This window comes from Scyliorhinus canicula, chromosome 20 (assembly GCF_902713615.1).
Source record: "Scyliorhinus canicula chromosome 20, sScyCan1.1, whole genome shotgun sequence".
NCBI classification, from domain to species: Eukaryota; Metazoa; Chordata; class Chondrichthyes; order Carcharhiniformes; family Scyliorhinidae; genus Scyliorhinus; species Scyliorhinus canicula.
Window position 1 is genome coordinate 8,252,035 of NC_052165.1, and position 18,026 is coordinate 8,270,060.

The 18,026-nt window shown below is 44.6% G+C and overlaps 1 protein-coding gene across 1 annotated transcript in view; it reads right to left on the bottom strand.

The window, feature by feature from the left end:
- Positions 1-8,465: 8,465 nt before the first annotated feature.
- LOC119955275 (kinesin-like protein KIFC3) overlaps positions 8,466-18,026 on the bottom strand; it is a 48,662-nt gene continuing 39,101 nt past the window's right edge. Inside the window, exons 12-14 of the mRNA XM_038781346.1 lie at positions 16,844-17,030; positions 15,354-15,449; positions 8,466-8,703 (exon numbers count right to left, since the gene is read on the bottom strand). Coding sequence (XP_038637274.1) covers positions 8,566-8,703; positions 15,354-15,449; positions 16,844-17,030 — 421 coding nt within the window. The 3' untranslated portion in view covers positions 8,466-8,565. The remainder of the gene's footprint in view (positions 8,704-15,353; positions 15,450-16,843; positions 17,031-18,026) is intronic.

The following is an 18,026-nucleotide window of genomic DNA, read 5'->3' on the forward strand; positions in this document are numbered from 1 at the left end:
ATTGGGATTGGATTTGCGTGTTGTAAAAATGTTGAAAATTTAAATAAAATATATTTTTTAAAAACCGACATTTGAGTTATTTGATGAGGTAACAGGGTTGATAAGGGTAATGCACGGGGGAATTCTTTACTTCCTCGTAATCCCAGAAAGTGCAGTGCTGTGCCTGGGACGAAATGCAGGGCACTGGTGTAATGGCGTGTGATATCCCAGGGACGGCAGGATAATCCTAGCGGGTTGCGAGGGAGAAATTGGGTTCTTGGGGAATAGACCAGGGAGGATGAGTTACCCAGCCTGTGTGAGGAGGGCATCTCCATTCAGAACGGAGGCTTCCGGTGGAAGATCGAGGATATGAACTTTTTCTGTTTCCCACCCTGATTTATCAAACGCCTGCCAACCAGAAAATCAAGGCTGGGCCGGAAGGGCTCTTAAGTGGCTGCTTATCAGCCTTAATTGTGGAAAGGCCAGTCTTCCTGCCTGAGGCCCTGCCCCCCCCACCTCAGCGGAGTGTAAAATTCCAAGTTTCTGTGTGCAATGACGTGCGGAAGCCAGAACTTTACACAATTCTTTTAATAGTTGAAAAATAGTCGAAGAAAAAACCATATTCATTGTTTTCAGCAGCTTATTTGTAAAAGCACAGAGTGGCAGTTTTGCACTCTGTACATGATCATCGGACTCCCCGAAAAAGATCTTCCCACCAACGATATGCTTTATTGTGCCACATGATGAAACATGTTATTGAAATTAAGTACAGATACTAGTAAAATTGAAGAACGTGTCTATTTGTCACTTTACTGCTCCTTACCACAGTATTGCGGGCAGCACAGTGGTTAGCACTGTGGCTTCACAGCACCAGGGTCCCAGGTTCAATCCCCGGCTTGGGTCACTGTCTGTGCGGAGTCTGTACATTATCCTTGTGTCTGCGTGGTTTTCCTCCGGGTGCTCCGGTTTCCTCCCACAAGTCCCGAAAGATGTACTATTAGGTAGTTTGGACAGTCTGAATTCTCCCTATGTACCTGAACAGGCGCTGGATTGTCGTGACTAGGGGATTTTCACAGTAACTTCATTGCAGTATTAATGTAAGCCTACTTGTGACACTGAAGATTATTATTCTGAGTAATACTGTACAGCTCGATAATTAGGGGCTGATTTAGTGAGGGGCTGGTTTAGCCCAGAGCTAAATAGCTGGCTTTTAAAGCAGACCAAGGCAGGCCAGCAGCATGGTTCAATTCCCGTACAAGCTTGCCCGAACAGGCGCCGGAATGTGGCAACTAGGGGCTTTTAACAGTAACTTCATTGAAGCCAACTTGTGACATTCATTTCATTATGATATTTGTAATCTCTCAAACCATTCCCTGTTTTGTGTTGGAAGAGGGGACTAACATTTTTTAAGTCAGTTTCACTATTGTTTTAAATAGTTATACATATGCTGCTCATATAACTTGGACTGAGTCCTATTTGCCCATCGCTTTTGTGCTTGCTGACCTATTTTAGTTGCCGATTAAACAATTCCTCAATTTAAAAATTCTCACCTGTTTTCAAATGCTCTCATTGTCTGGTACTGCCCTTTCTCTATAACCTTTGGAGATCTCCTCCAATTCTGGCCTCTTGCACTTGCCCAATTTTGATCTGCTTTTTTTTATTGACAGCCACGCCTTCAAGCTGCCTCTTTCGAGGCGCTGGAATCTCCTCCCTAAACCTCTCTGCGTCTCTCCTTTAAAATGCTCGCCCCTTAAAACGACCTTGATTGTTTCAAAATCTCCTCATGTGGTTTGGTTTGATAATGCTCCAAGGAAGTACCTTGGGCATGTTAATATGACAATGATGTTACGACCCCCTGGGCTAGTGTGTGGTCAATTCCAGCCCCATTGGACCCGAAGTCACAACATGATAAAAATTAATAAATATTTATTGAAGAACACACAAAGCTGCCCAATAACTAAAGTCACCAGGTTTGTAAATTAATAACAATTAATAACAAAAACTATAATTAAATATGCAACAAATGTAACAGGTTAACTATAATCCTCCCTCTTTAATTTGTCCCCACCCTCACACACACAAGACAGACAAACAAACACGGCAGGTGTAAATCAATAAATAAAAAGGATAAGAGTCTTTGTTTCAGATTGTATCTCCAGCAGCAGCGCACCCCTCCCCGGTGAACTCACTGCATTCTATGCTCGGTTTGAGCAGGTAACCAACAATCCGCTGTCGAGTGCCCCAGCAGCCCAGGACACACCCATACCCACCATCACAGCTTCCAAAGTCAGATCGACCTACCTGAAAGTGAACCCTCAGAAGGTGACCAGTCCGGACGGGATCCCTGGTCGTGCACTAAGAGCCTGCGTGGAGCAGCTGGCAGATGTGTTCGCGGACATCTTTAACCTGTCCCTACACCGCTCCGAGGTCCCCACCTGCTTCAAGAAGACCACCATCATACCGGTGCCATAGAAGAACCAGGCAAAGTGCCTCAATGACTACTGTCCAGTGGCCCTGACTTCAGTCGTAATGAAGTGCTTCGACAGGTTGGTCATGAGGCGCATCACCTCCATACTCCCAGAACGCCTTAATCCACTGCAAGTCGCATACCATAGCAATCGGTCCACATCAGACACCATCTCCCTGGCTCTACACTCATCCCTAGAGCATAGGGGCTGGTTTAGCGCACTGGGCTAAATTGCTGGCTTTTAAAGCTGACCAACGCAGGCCAGCTGCACGGTTCCATTCCCGTACCAGCCTCCCCGAACAACACCTCCTCAACAATAGTCACTTTCCGGACCGAACACCATAACCCTTAATCCCTTTATTCTTCAAAAAACTATCTTTATCTTAAAAACATTTAATGAAGGAGCCTCTACTGCTTCACTGGGCAAGGAATTCCATAGATTCACAACCCTTTGGGTGAAGAAGTTCCTCCTAAACTCAATCCCCGCAAGGCTGTGTACTTAGCCCCCTTACTATACGCCTGTACACACACGACTGCGTGGCAAAATTTATGGCTCCAAATCCATCTACAAGTTTGCTGACGATACGATCATAGTGGGTTGGAGCTCAAATAATGACGAGTCAGAATACAGGAGGGAGATTGAGAACCTAGTGGAGTGGTGCAGCGACAACAATCTATCCCTCAATGCCAGCAAAATTAAAGAGCTGGTCATTGACTTCAGACAGCAAAGGACTGTACACACCCCTGTCAGCATCAACGGTGCCGAGGTGGAGATGATTAGCAGTTTCAAATTCCTAGGGGTACACATCTCCAAAACTCTGTCCTGGTCCACCCACGTTGACATTACCACCAAGAAAGCACAACAGTGCCTATACTTCCTCAGGAAACTAAGGAAATTCGGCAAGACCACATTAACCCGTACCAACTTTTACAGATGCACCATAGAAAGCATCCTATCTGGCAACTGCTCGGCCAAAGACCGCAAGGAACTTGAGAGTTGTGATCACAGCCGAGTCCATCACACAAACCTGCCTCCCATCCATTGACTCCATGTACACCTCCCGCTGCCTGGGGAAAGCGGGCAGCATAATCAAAGATCCCTCCCACAAGGCTTACTCACTCTTCCAACTTCTTCCAAGGGTGAGGAGATACAAAAGTCTGAGAACACGCACGAACAGACTCAAAAACAGCTTCTTCCCCGCTGTTACCAGACTCCTAAACTACCCTCTTGTGGACTGACCTCATTAACACTACGCCCCTGTATGCTTCATCCGATGCCGGTGTTATCTCGTTACATTGTGTTGCCTTATTATGTATTTTCTTTTATTCCCTTTTCTTCCCAAGTAGGCCTCACGGTAGCATGGTGGTTAGCATCAATGCTTCACAGCTCCAGGGTCCCAGGTTCGATTCCCGGCTGGGTCACTGTCTGTGTGGAGTCTGCACGTCCTCCCCGTGTGTGCGTGGGTTTCCTCCGGGTGCTCCGGTTTCCTCCCACAGTCCAACGATGTGCGGGTTAGGTGGATTGGCCATGCTAAATTGCCCGTAGTGTAAGGTTAATGGGGGGATTGTTGGGTTACGGGTATACGGGTTACGTGGGTTTAAGTAGGGTGATCATTGCTCGGCACAACATCGAGGGCCGAAGGGCCTGTTCTGTGCTGTACTGTTCTATGTTCTATGTTCTAAGTACTTAATGATCCGTTGATCTGCTCACAGAAAAATACTTTTCACTGTACCTCGGTACACGTGACAATAAACAAATCCAATCCAATCCAATCCTAGCACACCTTCCTGCAATCTGGGCTTTCATTTTCTGCTTTCACTCTGTAATGATTTGCACTGTAGATTCATTCAGGTCTCTGCAGTTTCAGAAATATAGCAGCTATGCTGCTTTTCTAGAGAAACCGAGAGTCAGATTGAAAGACAGAGCAGCTCCTTTCCTCTGAGTGTCCAGGACCCGACTCTACTTTCTTTAGGTCTCTGAAAAATCATCCCACTTGGGTAGGATCCAATCACCGCCTGTTACCGGGCAGAATACGGCCTCTTGGCCAATTCATTGGCTACCAGCTAACCAATCAAACCAAGTCCCACTGATCTCTAGGGTGCCAGAAAGTCTGAGTTCTGCTGTCCGAAGGCTAGCACTGTGTATTATGTTGTAACATTTGAGTTCCTCACTTCCTCTGCTCAACTTAATGACATATGTTCTTTAAGCATCCATGGATCAAAATGATGGCAAAAAAATGAAAGGGGAGACAAGGGAATCAACAGGGAGGGCCCTTACAGTGATGGCAACTATATAAATTGCAAGTCGTAGTGTTCAAAAAAAATCAATTGCATCGCATTAAGCAACGGTTGTGAACTCATCAATTGTTCAACTTCCTTTATTGCGCATTTGTAATAGCTTTAACATTATCCAAAACAAAATATATTATTATTTAGTACATGTAGCAGAGAGGAAAAGATACACTGCAGAAATGGTGCTTCGTTATTACAATACATCAAAATAAAACTTATCGGAATACAAAACCAGAACTGTCCTCAGCTTTTCTCAGTTAGAAAATTAAGGGAGGGAGATGCAGCTTGAGTTTTAAATTGAAAAGAATCAGTCATATATTCTGTGCAAAAGCACGAATGTGGTATGAACTAAACTGGAGGACTAAAATTTGTGATCAGTCATTAATTTATGGAATAGACTGCCACCTAGTGCAATAAATACTAACTCAGTTGTAGTGTTTGACTAGGAAATGATTAATTCTACAAGCAGTTGAGGACTTTGGTTTGGAGCAGGAGAAACATACAACAGATTTGAGTGCGCTAAATGGGAATACTGAATCTTCTCAACTCTACTTTCTCCCCACGTCTTAAGTAGAACATCAGGAACTTTTCAAATGGAAGCACTTTAGAAAGTAGCACAGATTTATTTTAGTGCCTCCTGACTAGATCAAGTGTCTGCGACAGGGCATAAACCTGACCTCTAGTGCTACAGCGAAAGTAACTCAGGAAGTTGGCAAAAGAAATATCGAGGAACTTGCTGGTCAAATCTGTGACCCAACTTGGTTAATCATTCTAATTCTCAAATGCTTGACAGGGTAGGCCCTGTAAAAGGGTGCCCTAGCTTGATATCTGACTTAAAGGCTCTTATCTCATAGATTAGGAAAGCATTTGATTGGGATTTGATAATAAAAAGACTGGACTCTCTAATCTGGAGGTAAGTGAATGAACTATGTGAATCAGCTAGGTTGGGTGAATCAAGGGGCATTGGTGTAAATTATTTGAGTCTGGAACTTGGTTAGATGTCAGGAGGGTTTTGTTTTCACAGATTGTCGTCAGCCTCTACAGTAAAATGCTGGCTCATGCAGCGAGAATTGATTCACTGTAGATATCCTAAAGGGGACTGAGTGAGTTTAGCTGTGGCTGATATCACAGTGTATAAAAGTTGGGTGGGACATTGATCACTAATTGCTTGACACGGCAACCGCCTAATAATTCATTTGATCGTTGTGATGTTCCTTGTATAGTTCTCCAAGATAACTAAAAGTCGTAGTGTTGACAAAGAACATCAAAATATGTATTTAAAATAAAGCTAGTTTATTTGCACTACTTTAAATGGTTTGCACACTCTACTAAGTAATAGATAATAAAACAACAGCATTAAATCTATGCTACAGTAATCTGTAATGTCTATCTAATACAACACTCTATCTCAATATCTTACTGTCCTTCTCCTAAACCTTCTCCCAGAATGGTTTGAGACGCAGCCTTTTATAAGACTACTCAGTACTGCCATCTATGAACACATGAACATCATCTCGTTAACCCTTTACACTCCTTACATTATAAATATTCCAACCGTAGTCAGGGATCAAAGCAGTCTTTCCCAGATTTTTGTCCCCTGAATTAGCCTAATGTCTCTCCTCCCTTCCTTTTAACAGACTTAGAAGACCATGTGGCTGCTGGTGCGTAGATTTCACTGTGGAGGTCGAGGGGCTGGCAGGGAGAGAATTGAAGGAGATCATGTAACTGAGAGTATATGAGGTTGCCTGCATGGACTATCTGTTCTTATCCGCCATTTCCATATGTTTGTATGAAAGTTGACTCAGTGGGCCATTTGTTTCATTGTGGCTTCAGCTTCCAAAACAGAATTGATATTGTGGCCGCTTATTCTTGACCCTTGTCACTCCGGACTGAAGTAAAACAGTTTGCTACAAGGTTCGTTTTGTCAGAGAAGAAAAAAATGTTTAGATTGGCGAGAGTGTGAAGGCTCCTGGATCTGCTGGGAGTCGAAAAATTAAAATGCCGCTGAGCATCAAAGGTGAATATGCAGTTATGCTAAAATATTCACAAAGTAATCTGCATTTACACATAACTGAATCAGATAACAGGAATACATCAAGTGCACTATTTTCCTATGACTTGAAGAAGCAAAATAATGGTCCAGATTTTGCAATTGTAATGGCGATAAAACTGTCAGAGGTCACCGCCATTATTCTATGAAACCTGCAGCAGCTGCTAGCTGCCGCCTGCAGTGAAATACAGAAATCTCGCACTTGCCAGTAATAACTTACTTCTCCAGGGGTTGTACTTTTGCAGCCCTAGCAGGTACAAACATCACAGAAATCAGTGATTTGACATATACTTCGACATTTTACAAATTATTCCCACCGTAAAAACAAATAAAAATATTGTGCCTTGTTGAATAAGTGTAACTGAGTTTTTAATGGTGTACTAATTATTCCTTTATTGCTGACCCTGGAAAGCTAATTTTAGAAATCTAGTGCGTCATTCCTTCCATTCCATGATTACAAGAACATAGATTTTTAAATGAATAAAAAAAAGTTTTTAACTTCATTAAAGTTTGTTTGAGATATTTAAAGGCTTGACCTTTGTCCCATGTGTATGTCCCGATCTTTATTCTGCTCTTTGTAAAGTGGTTAAAATGTGAAGAGGTTTACAGCATGATTGACCCAACTTGTCCATGCCACCCAGTTTTTACCACTAAGCTAGTCTCAATTGCCCGCATTTGTCCCATATCCCTCTACACCCATCTTTCCCATATAACTGGTCTAAATGTTTTTTAAAAGACAAAATTATACCTGCCTCCACTACTGCCTCTGGCAGCCCGTTCCAGATACTCACCACCCGCTGTGTAAACTTATTGCCCCTCTGGACCCTTTTGTATCTCTCCCCACTCACCTTAAACCTAGTTTTAGACTCCCCTACCTTTGGGAAAAGATGTTGACTATCTACCTTATCCATGCCCCTCATTATTTTATAGACCTCTATAAGATCACCCTTAAGTCTCCCATGTTCCAGGGAAAAAAGTCCCAGTCTATCCAATGAAACTCGACATCTACTTTTTACAAGTAAATTTAGAGTACCCCATTCTTTTTGTCCAATTAAGGAGCAATTTAGCACGGCCAATTTACCTGTCCTGCTCATCTTTTGGGTTGTGGGGGTGAGACCCACGCAGACACGGGGAGAATGTACAAACTCCACATGGACAAAATGGGTATTGAACCTGGGTCCTCGGTGCCGTGAGGCAGCAGCTCTAATCACTGCGCCACCTTGCTGCCCTAAAACTAGACCATTTCCAATGAGTGGAAATGCTGCTTGTTTACTGAATTTCCAATGCCAGTGCTTGTTTTGCAAATACACATTGCCTCTCAGTTATAACCGGCAGGACTGTCTTCACTTTGCTGCCCTGTGGCATTTGAAGTCATAATTTTTGAAATTAAATGGCAAGGTTTTGTCATGTAACTTGCGTCATTCCTTTACAGAAAGCTTTATATGAATGAAAATACATTTTATCAAACATTTTGAAGCATTTCATTCATCTCGGGTCTGCTGCAGGCCGGCACGGTAGCGCAGTGGTCGGCACTGCTCCCTCACGGCATGAGGACCCGGGTTCGATCCCGGCCCCGGGTCACTGTCCGTGTGGAGTTTGCACATTCTCCCCGTATCTGCGTGGGTCTCACCCCTACAACCCAAAACGATGTGCAGGTTGGTGAATTGGCCACGCTAAATTGCCCTTTAATTGGGACAAAAAAAGAATTGGGTACTCTAAATTTATTTGAAAAAATAAAACAAAATCTCGGGTCCGCTGCAAAGCTCAGTAAATCACCTCAGTTGCTAGTTTTAGAAGTTACATGCCGGGCGTTTTTTCCAAGACTCATTTGTCCAACTGAGGCGCCAAGCTGAAGTGTACTCCACGTTCCATCCAAATTCCGGACATTTGGACTAATATTCAGAAAAATACAAACCTGAAATGTAAAAATAAAAAACTTCAGTCGCCAACAAATAGTCAAAGAAAATGGATAAGCCTGTAACTTTACACGAGAAATGTTTTCTTTGAATCTGGCACGATATTTCCCATTCACCTGCGCAATGTAAGAATACTATTCACGATGCCCTATGCTGCTCTTGCTTATGTATTTGCTTTGTTTGGCCCCTTGTTCTACACTGTAACCAATAACTATTTGTCGATGTACCATTTGTCAATGTACTTTGTCGATTATTCTTTTTGCCTATTGTGTTCGTACTGTGTATGTTCCCTTGGCCGCGGAAAAATACTTTTCACTGTACTTCGGTACATGTGACAATAAATCAAATCAATCAATTTGACGGCAACTGTCTACAAGTTTAAATGTTGCTACATCATTTTGATCCAAGTGATTTGATGATGCAACAGATGTTAAGTGAGGTATCAAACAAACAATTAATTCCAAGAAATGATTGATGACAAAAATGGCGCCAATGCTCCAAATCAGACAGGCCTATCTCCCTCCGATTGGTTCCTACTGGTGTGAGATTGTATACCGCCTTAAGCTGCAAGGGAGAGGTAAGTGTCTTCGTGAGTGCTATGCATTCTATTTGGAATAATCTGGTTCAATAGCTGACTGTGTACAGCTTGTGAAATGTGGGTGCTTTGCAGCAGTGCTAAGTATGTGAGGGTGAGGTGCAGCTATGTACATTAAGTAAGATTCCAGATGGAAATTGTTTGGCAGTTAGTGAGGGCTGTGATATATTGAGCAGTGTGTGAGACTAGAAATTCAGTTGATGGGCTACGGCACGTGAAGATGCATTCCATGACCTTGACCATTTGTATAAGGGAATCAAAATCATCTGGCAATGTGTTCAGGTCCTTGTGGCTTGGTTCCTGCCATTGACTGCCTCAATAATCTGATCCCATTGACTTTAGTCTGTTTGACTGGCTGCGTCTCTTTGTACCCCTATGGATACAGCACTTCTTCCTCGAAGGCCTCCAGGGTTCAAGATCCTTGGAACATGCTCTCTGCTACGTTGTCCCACCGTCCTGTCTTTTTCCAAGCCAAAGTGGCTGGTACAAAGACATTCACTTGCTGCTCCAGCCACCAGTGCACGTTCGCTAACAGAGGTGCAGGCTAACTTTCCCAAGCTCATGCGATCACTCATTAGTCTGATTTACACTAGCTGCAGTCTACAAACATGAGAATGAGCCGGCTGCATGATGCTGCCATGATGCTCTCCTCACGTTGAACAAATGTGGGGCAATTGTCCAATTTCACACTCAAGTTATCATCTCCCTCCTCTGCCAAAGCTCACACCACCAGGCCCTACCCAGTGTCATCTGTGAGTGGATGCTGTCCACATGCATGGTTAGCACGTTGAAGTCATGTCAGTGTCAGCCGTTGTTATCCAATGACCAGCCTTTGTTTTGTCATAGAACATAGAACAGCAAAGCACAATACAGGCCCCTCAGCCCACGATGTTGTGCCAACTATTTATCCTAATCTAAGATCAACCTAACCCACACCCCTTCAATTTACTGCTGTCCATGTGCCTGTCTAAGAGTCGCTTAAATGTCCCTAATAACTCAGACTCCACCACCTCTGCTGGCAGTGCATTCCACACACCCACCACTCTCTGTGTAAAGAACCTACCTCTGACATCTCCCCTGTACCTTCCTCCAATCACCTTAAAATGATGTCCTCTTGTGACAGCCATTTCCACCCTGGAGAAAAGTCTCTGGCTATCCACTCTATCCATGCCTCTCATCACCTTGTTCACCTCTATCAAGTCGCATCTCTTCCTTCTTCAGTGTGAAAATCCCTAGCTCCCTCAATCTTTCTTCATAAGACATGCCCTCCAGTCCAGGCAGCATCCTGGTAAATCTCCCGTGTACCCTTTCCAAAGCATCCACCTCCTTCCGATAATGAGGCGACCAGGTCACGGTGGCCTAAATGCAGCCGGAACAGTCACTTCCGCAGAATGAAGACATCCTGAGCACTGCCAGGATATTAGGCATTTAGCTGTATGATTTGTTGCCTATGATTGCACGCGAGTTAGGGAGTGGAATCTCTTCCAATGTCGTACAGCTGATATGCGGCGCCCACAAAGCAATGTGGTACTCAGTATCAGCGAGAAGCTTGCGACCTTTGTGAAACCGTGTTCTCTCCCTGGCTGCTGCTCTTTGGCAAGAGGAAATTAAACGTAGCCAGTACTAATCAAGGTCTCCTGCATGCAACAATAGATGGCAAAACGAGACGTTGCAAATATTTCCAGTTGCAGCCTGGAAGGAAGTAGAAGCATAAATGTTCATGGCCGCAGTCACCTCCACAGCCACTGGCGATGCTGCTCACGCCCTGCTCCGAATTGCAGTTGTGGCTGCAATCGCTGACAGATTCCTGTAACATTCCAAATGTCGCAGGGATATTGGTGGAGGAGGAAATTCTTAAGCAATAGTGGAAGAAGTGACCAAAAACATTTAAGAAGAATGGTTGGCACCAAGCCTGGTGTGGTTAGGCTGGCAAGGCACAATGGTCAGGAGCAGGAATTATCACATGACGCGCTGGCTGGAATTGATACTGCCCATCAACACAAACTCGTTATTGCTATATGGACTTGGTGATTACCCACTCACATTTACACAAAAGAACAAGACCAGGCTATGAATATGCAACAAACTTCCAGACACAGGTAATCAACTTTGCAGCAGGATGAAGGACAGACAAAAGAAGCCGTCAGACTCCATAATGAGCTGATGGCTGGTCAGACGAGGATGTTTCAGAGGAGAAAAGCACAAAATACTGGACAATCTCAACAGGTCTGCCAGCATCTGTGGAAAGCAAAGGGAGCGAAGGTTTTGAGTCTGGATGACTCTTTGTCAAACCTCTTTGTCCTTCCCTCCAATATAAGGCCAGAGCTTTGGCCAAGAGTCATCCAAACTCGAAACGTTAGCTCCCTTCTCTCTCTCTCCACAGACGCTGTCAGACCTGCAGCGATCGTCCAGTGTTTTCTGTTTTTGTTTCAGATTCCAGCATCCGCAGTAATTTGCTTTTACCTTCCTGTTTCAGTGGGCAATGGGTCCTGATTGAAGCATCCTGTGTGAACAGGAGTATCCTGTCTTTCCCGTTAATGAGTTGGGGTCTGGATGGGACAAGGACGCAATGTTAGCAGATCAGGAAGAACAAAAGAACATCAGAATAGATCCTCGGCGATAACCTGGGACTCCTCCAGGCATAACCATCGCAAAAAGACGGGACCCAGAGAAGACATCCACAGCAAGTGATGGTAGCCTTCCCAGTCTCCTTCACTAGGTGTGGGTAAAACGCTGTGAGTCTGAGTCATTCTTTGTTGAGCGAGAATATTGTGTTAAACCGTGACCCTGTTTTGGTCCTTTGTTCATCTCGCAAATAAGGGCACCTGGGTGAAACTTTTGATTAATGCACTGGTTAAAGTATCTGAGGTTTTACAGATACAACACTAGCATAAAGGGAGGTGGTTGTGATTGTTCATCTCAGCCCCAGAACATTGCTGCTCAGAGTAATGCTAACCATCCCCAATAGCTTCATTAATGACCTTCCCTCCAATATAGGGTCAAGATTGGAATGCTCAATAAAAGCAACTTACTGCGGATGCTGGAATCTGAAACGAAAGGGAAAATGCTGGAAAATCTCAGCAAGTCTGGCAGCATCTGTGGGGAGAGAAAAGAGCTCACGTTTCGAGTCCGATGACTCTTTGTCAAAGCTAACAGACAGAGAATGTGGAGTGGAGTGAGAATGAAAGATGAGTCATAGCCACAGCAACCCATGGTAACCGGGTGCTAATGGCCACAGATACCAATGTGAAAGAGTGTTAATGGCAGTCCCCAGAGAGAACAAAAGATGTGAAAGGTCAAACAGCAGAGAAACTAACATCAGAGGATGAACTGTGGGTGTGGGGGGAGGGGAAGGGGGAAGCAAAGAGGAGAAAGGTGCAGGAAAGGTGGATAAGATTGGGGGGGGGGGATTAAATGTATATTAAGAAAAAAAGAAATGGTAAAAGACAGTTAAAATGAAATGAAAACAAATGGGTCGAGGTGGGGCTGATCACCTGAAGTTGTTGAATTCGATGTTCAGGCCGGAAGGCTGTAGCGTGCCTAACCGGAAGATGAGATGTTGTTCCTCCAGTTTGCGTTGCGCTTCCCTGGAACATTGCAGCAGGCCAAGGACAGACATGTGGGCATGGGAGCAGGGTCTTGTGTTAAAATGGCAAGCAACAGGAAGGTCAGGATCCTGAATGCGCACAGACCGAAGATGCTCAGCAAAGCGATCACCCAGTCTGCGTTTGGTCTCTCCGATATAGAGGTGACCACATTGGGAGCAGCGAATGCAGTAGACCAAATTGAAAGAGATGCAAGTGAAACACTGGAATGAGTGTTTTGGGCCTGGAATGTTAAGCATGGAAGAGGTAAAGGGGCAGGTGTTACACCTTCTGCAATTGCATGGGAAGGTGCCATGGATGATGGGAGAGGTACTGGGTATGGTGGGGGAGTGGACTAGATTGTCTCGGAGGGAACGGTCTCTGCGGAATGCTGCCAGAGGGAGAGAGGGAGTGAAGGGAAGATGTGTTTGGTGGTGGCATCACGCTGGAGTTGGCGAAAATGACGGAGGATTATACTTTACATACGGAGGCTGGTGGGATGAAATGTGAGAACAAGGGGTCTATATCCTTGTTCTGGAAGGGAGTGGAGGGGGCGAGGGTAGTGGCACGGGAGATGGACCGCACACTGTTGAGGGCCCTGTCCACAACTGTAGGTGGGAAATCACGGTTGAGGAAGAAGGAACACATTTTCGAAGCACCATTTTGGAAAGTGGCATCGTCGGAACAAATGTGACGGAGGCGAAGGAGTTGAGAGAAAGGGATGGAGTCCTTACAGGGTGCAGGGTGTGAAGAGCTGTAGTCCAGATAGCTGTGGGAGTCAGTGGGCTTGTAGTGGATATTAGTGGATAGTTTATTGCCGGAAATGGAGACAGAAAGATCAAGGAAGGGAAGGGAAGTGTCTGAGATGGACCAGGTGAAAGTGATGGAGGGGTGGAAACTGGAAGCGAAGTTGATGAATTTTTCCAGGTCCAGGCGAGAGCATGACGCGGAACCAAAATAGTCATCAATGTATCGGTAAAGGAGTTGTGGCAGGGGGCCCGGATAGGCCTGGAACAAGGAATGTTCCACATACCCTATAAAAAGCCTAAACAAACAGCTGGTGACCGAGTTGAAGCTTTTGCTGGCGGTTTAGTCTTGCCAGTGTTCAGCCGGAAGGAAATTCAGGCTAATCTCTATATCAGACCGGCAAGCTGGTAACACGCACAAAAATGATCCTTGTAAATCGAGGGAATGAGGGGAAGTAGAGTTGGATATCGTCAACAAATATATGGAAACTAACCATTGACCTGTTGAAATCGCTGAGGCAGGCGGGGTTGAGAGAAGGTTTGAGGAAGTAGGTGAGCGTGAGTGAGGGAAAAGGTTGGATTCATTTGCACTGGAAATGGCAGAAAAACAAGAAAAATTGTTGTTGGCTGCATTGGAGCACAAAGGAGACGAGAATGTTGTGAGTGATATGTCAAATACCACACAGTGCTCAAGGAAGTACAGTACATTATGTTCACAATGCATAGTGACTTTGTTTCGGGCAGTCTTATTGCTGTGACAGTGGAACTCAGATTAAAAGGATTCAGACAGTCTAATTGGGATATATCATGTACACAGCACAACCAGTGTTACAAAACAGAGTACTGGCCTTACACTGTTTCCCGCACGTTCTAGCTAAATATTACTTCAGCTTTACAAAGATCGTTTGCTTAAGCCCAGTAATAAGAGACATTATGCAGAATGTATCAACAGTTTCCCGTAGGATCTGAGTTAAAAGTGATTACATATAATGAGGAGGCATTTGGGGCAGCAGGGTAGCATGGTGGTTAGCATAAATGCTTCACAGCACCAGGGTCCCAGGTTCGATTCCTGGCTGGGTCACTGTCTGTGTGGAGTCTGCACGTCCTCCCCCTGTGTGCGTGGGTTTCCTCCGGGTGCTCCGGTTTCCTCCCACAGTCCAAAGATGTGTGGGTTAGGTGGATTGGCAATGCTAAATTGCCCGTGGTGTCCTAATAAAAGTAAGGTTAAGGGGGGGGGTTGTTGGGGTACGGGTATAGGGTGGATACGTGGGTTTGAGTAGGGGGATCATTGCTCGGCACAACATTGAGGGCCGAAGGGCCTGTTCTGTGCTGTACTGTTCTATGTTCTATTACCCCCTACTTACCATTCCCGAAACTCCGCGACTTGATGTTGAAGCTGGTAATGTTGAGATTTCATCACCAATCATCTGCAAAATGACAAAGGCCACCATTTGATTTGCGGTCAGCCTAATCAGATTGCAGCATCATCTCCTGCCCGTCTTACCACCTCAATCTGATATATAACCAGATCCAAGAGTAGTAAATTCATTATTTATTACTGAAGCTGGCCCAGAAACAAAGTGGAGGGACATGCGAGCAGCTGCACTAAATAATTTATTCCCTAATCACTCTGCAGTGTCTTTTCAACATTGTTCAAAGGAACAATGGCCTATTAATGAGTCATTATTCAATAAACAACGAAGCACCCCCAAATGAAGCATTACCTTGGCATCTCTGCTAAGAGCTGACTGAAGTAGATACGTGAGCTTGGAGTTTCTATATGGCACATGGAGTGCATTATTCTGCAAGGCTATAAGAACCTACAATATAAGAAGGAACAGAATCAAATTAGTTGCAAAACATTTTAACACTATCTTTCTCTTTTTAGGGCAAAATAAAATATGGCTAGAATTTATCGTCAAAAAGCTCTGATGTTATTTTCCAGAAAGATACAGGTAAAGGAAAGCTGCATATATATATATATATATATATAGATAGATACAATTGGTGTAAATGACTTCAGTGTCCAAGCCTACATCCTGATTTGCCGATAGGAGAATGGATTTTGCATTTTGATTTATTTTGGTGTCTTAAATATCTGACTTTAAATGGAGGAAGGAAAGTATAATAATTAACATTGTAGAATGGTCTTACAACACTCGTTAGTTCATCTTCAAGTCATCAGGAACAACAACTAAAGCAAATTTAATTGAGGAGCCATGATTAATCATTGCAACCATCGACAGGGGGTGGTGTATTACAGAAGGCAAGCGTTTTATTTTTTTCTGGTTTGACGTGTTTTATTCCAGGCTATAGAACAGAGGGTGAATATACCATCTTCATCGAAGAGAGGAATTAATTTAATCTGAGAAAATGGCAAAACACATGATATACTTATTCAGCAATTATGAGCTGGTGTTTTAGAAAGAGCAGGATCTGAATCAAAGGGTGGGCGGGCACACAATATTGTTCTTTTGGCCTTTGTGCTGGTCCCTCCCTACAATCCTGATGCCAAGTCATTTTGAGAGAGTGCGCTCGCAGCAGATTGTCCGCGTGCCAGCAAACAGCGGTTATCCAATTTAGGCAAATTAGATTCAATGTTCTTTTAAGACCTCATCCTCGTGAAAAGTGGGCAGCTCCCAAGTTCAGGCCGGCACGCTGGGCAGAGGGCAGAAAGGGCCTGGGGGCACAATGGACCAAGAATCTCCTTCTAGGATCATTGCCAGCCAACAGTGACATTAAAAAAAATAAAAATAACTGCGCGTTCACTCGTCCTTTGCTGCCTGCAGCCACACATCACATCTCCAACCTCAGTTATGGAGCTGCCAATCTTTGAGCACTGGGGGGAGGGGGAGAGCGAGCCCATTCTCTGGTCTTTAATTGGCTGGAGCTTCGAAAATCGCGGTGGACATATTTAAAGTACGCTGTATGGGATTTGGAATCCAGAACAAGCCCCCAATGTCTGGTCCCCAACCACTGGTTAAAGATTCAGCCCTATATTTATCTTCCTCCGCAAACCCTTTACCTTGTAGTGCAACTGCTCAGCCTGATAGGAGTGAATTTCCAATTCAGATTCCAAAATTTCAACTAGTTGAATTTGTTTATGAATATTTGATTGGAACAGCAAATCCAGACCACAAAATCAGGCAAGCAACATTTCTAAAAGTTGTTGGTAGCTTACAACAGCATTTTAGCAAGTACAAAATGCATTTACTTGTTGGAGTGCAGTCAGAGACTTGTTAACGGCTGCTGCCTCGAGCAGTCTTTGCCCAGTAGCTTCTGTTTTGAAGATACACTCTGATCCTGCCAAATCACAAAGTGTGAGTGTGCCATGGTATATAGCCTCAGAGGCATTATCCACTCCTGTCACATATAGTATTTGCAGGAGATGAGAACGTGAACTGGAGGTCAAAGAGGATAGACATGGATATTAAAGTTTTATAAAACCTGGTTTGTAAAAACGCTAAATGGCTGAATACCCTTTTCTGAAGTTGTGCATGACTAATTCTCACGTGACACCAATGAAGGACACTTGGTAGAATTTACAGTGCAGAAGGAGGCCATTTGGCCCATCAAGTCTGCACCGGCCCTTGGAAAGAGCACGCTACTTAAGCCCACGCCTCCGCCCTATCCCCGTAACCCACAAACCCCACCTAATCTTTTGGACACTAAGCGGCAATTTATCATGGCCAATCCACCTAACATCTTTGGACTGTGGGAGGAAACCGGAGCACCTGGAGCAATCCCACGCAGACACGGGGAGAAAGTGCAGATTCCTATGCAGGTTAATCAAAAGAAATTACAATTTAAAAAAAAATAAATTTAGAGTACACAGTTATTATTTGTTTTTCCAATTAAGCGGCAATTCAGCGTGGCCAATCAGCCTAACCTGCACATCTTTGGGTTGTGGGGGTGAAACCCACTTAGACACAGGGAGAATGTGCAAACTGCATACGGACAGTGACCAGGACCAGGATTCAAACCCGGGTCCTCAGCGCCATAGTCTCAGTGCTAACCGCTGTGCCACTTCTCTAGAAATTAAGAATTAAAGAGCTAGAGGAGGATCAAACTTGAATCAGTCCTGCAAAATGAATGTATGAGTCCATTAGTAATGACATAAAGTAATTCAGCTCATTCAAAGATCAGGGGCGCAATTCTCCCATTGGGAGACTAAGTCCTGACGCCGGAGTGAAAACCGGAGTGTTTCAGTCCGGTGTCGGAGGCCACTCCCAGCCCCCTATTCTCCCACCGCCGGGGGGCTCGGAGCGGCACCGCGTCATTTATGCGCGCCGGTCCTTGGCGCCGCGTTAAAGCGGCGCCGCGTAAAGTACACAGCCGGTGCCGCGTAAATGACGTCACTCGCGCATGCGCAGGTTGCCGTCCTCCCCGTGGCCGCC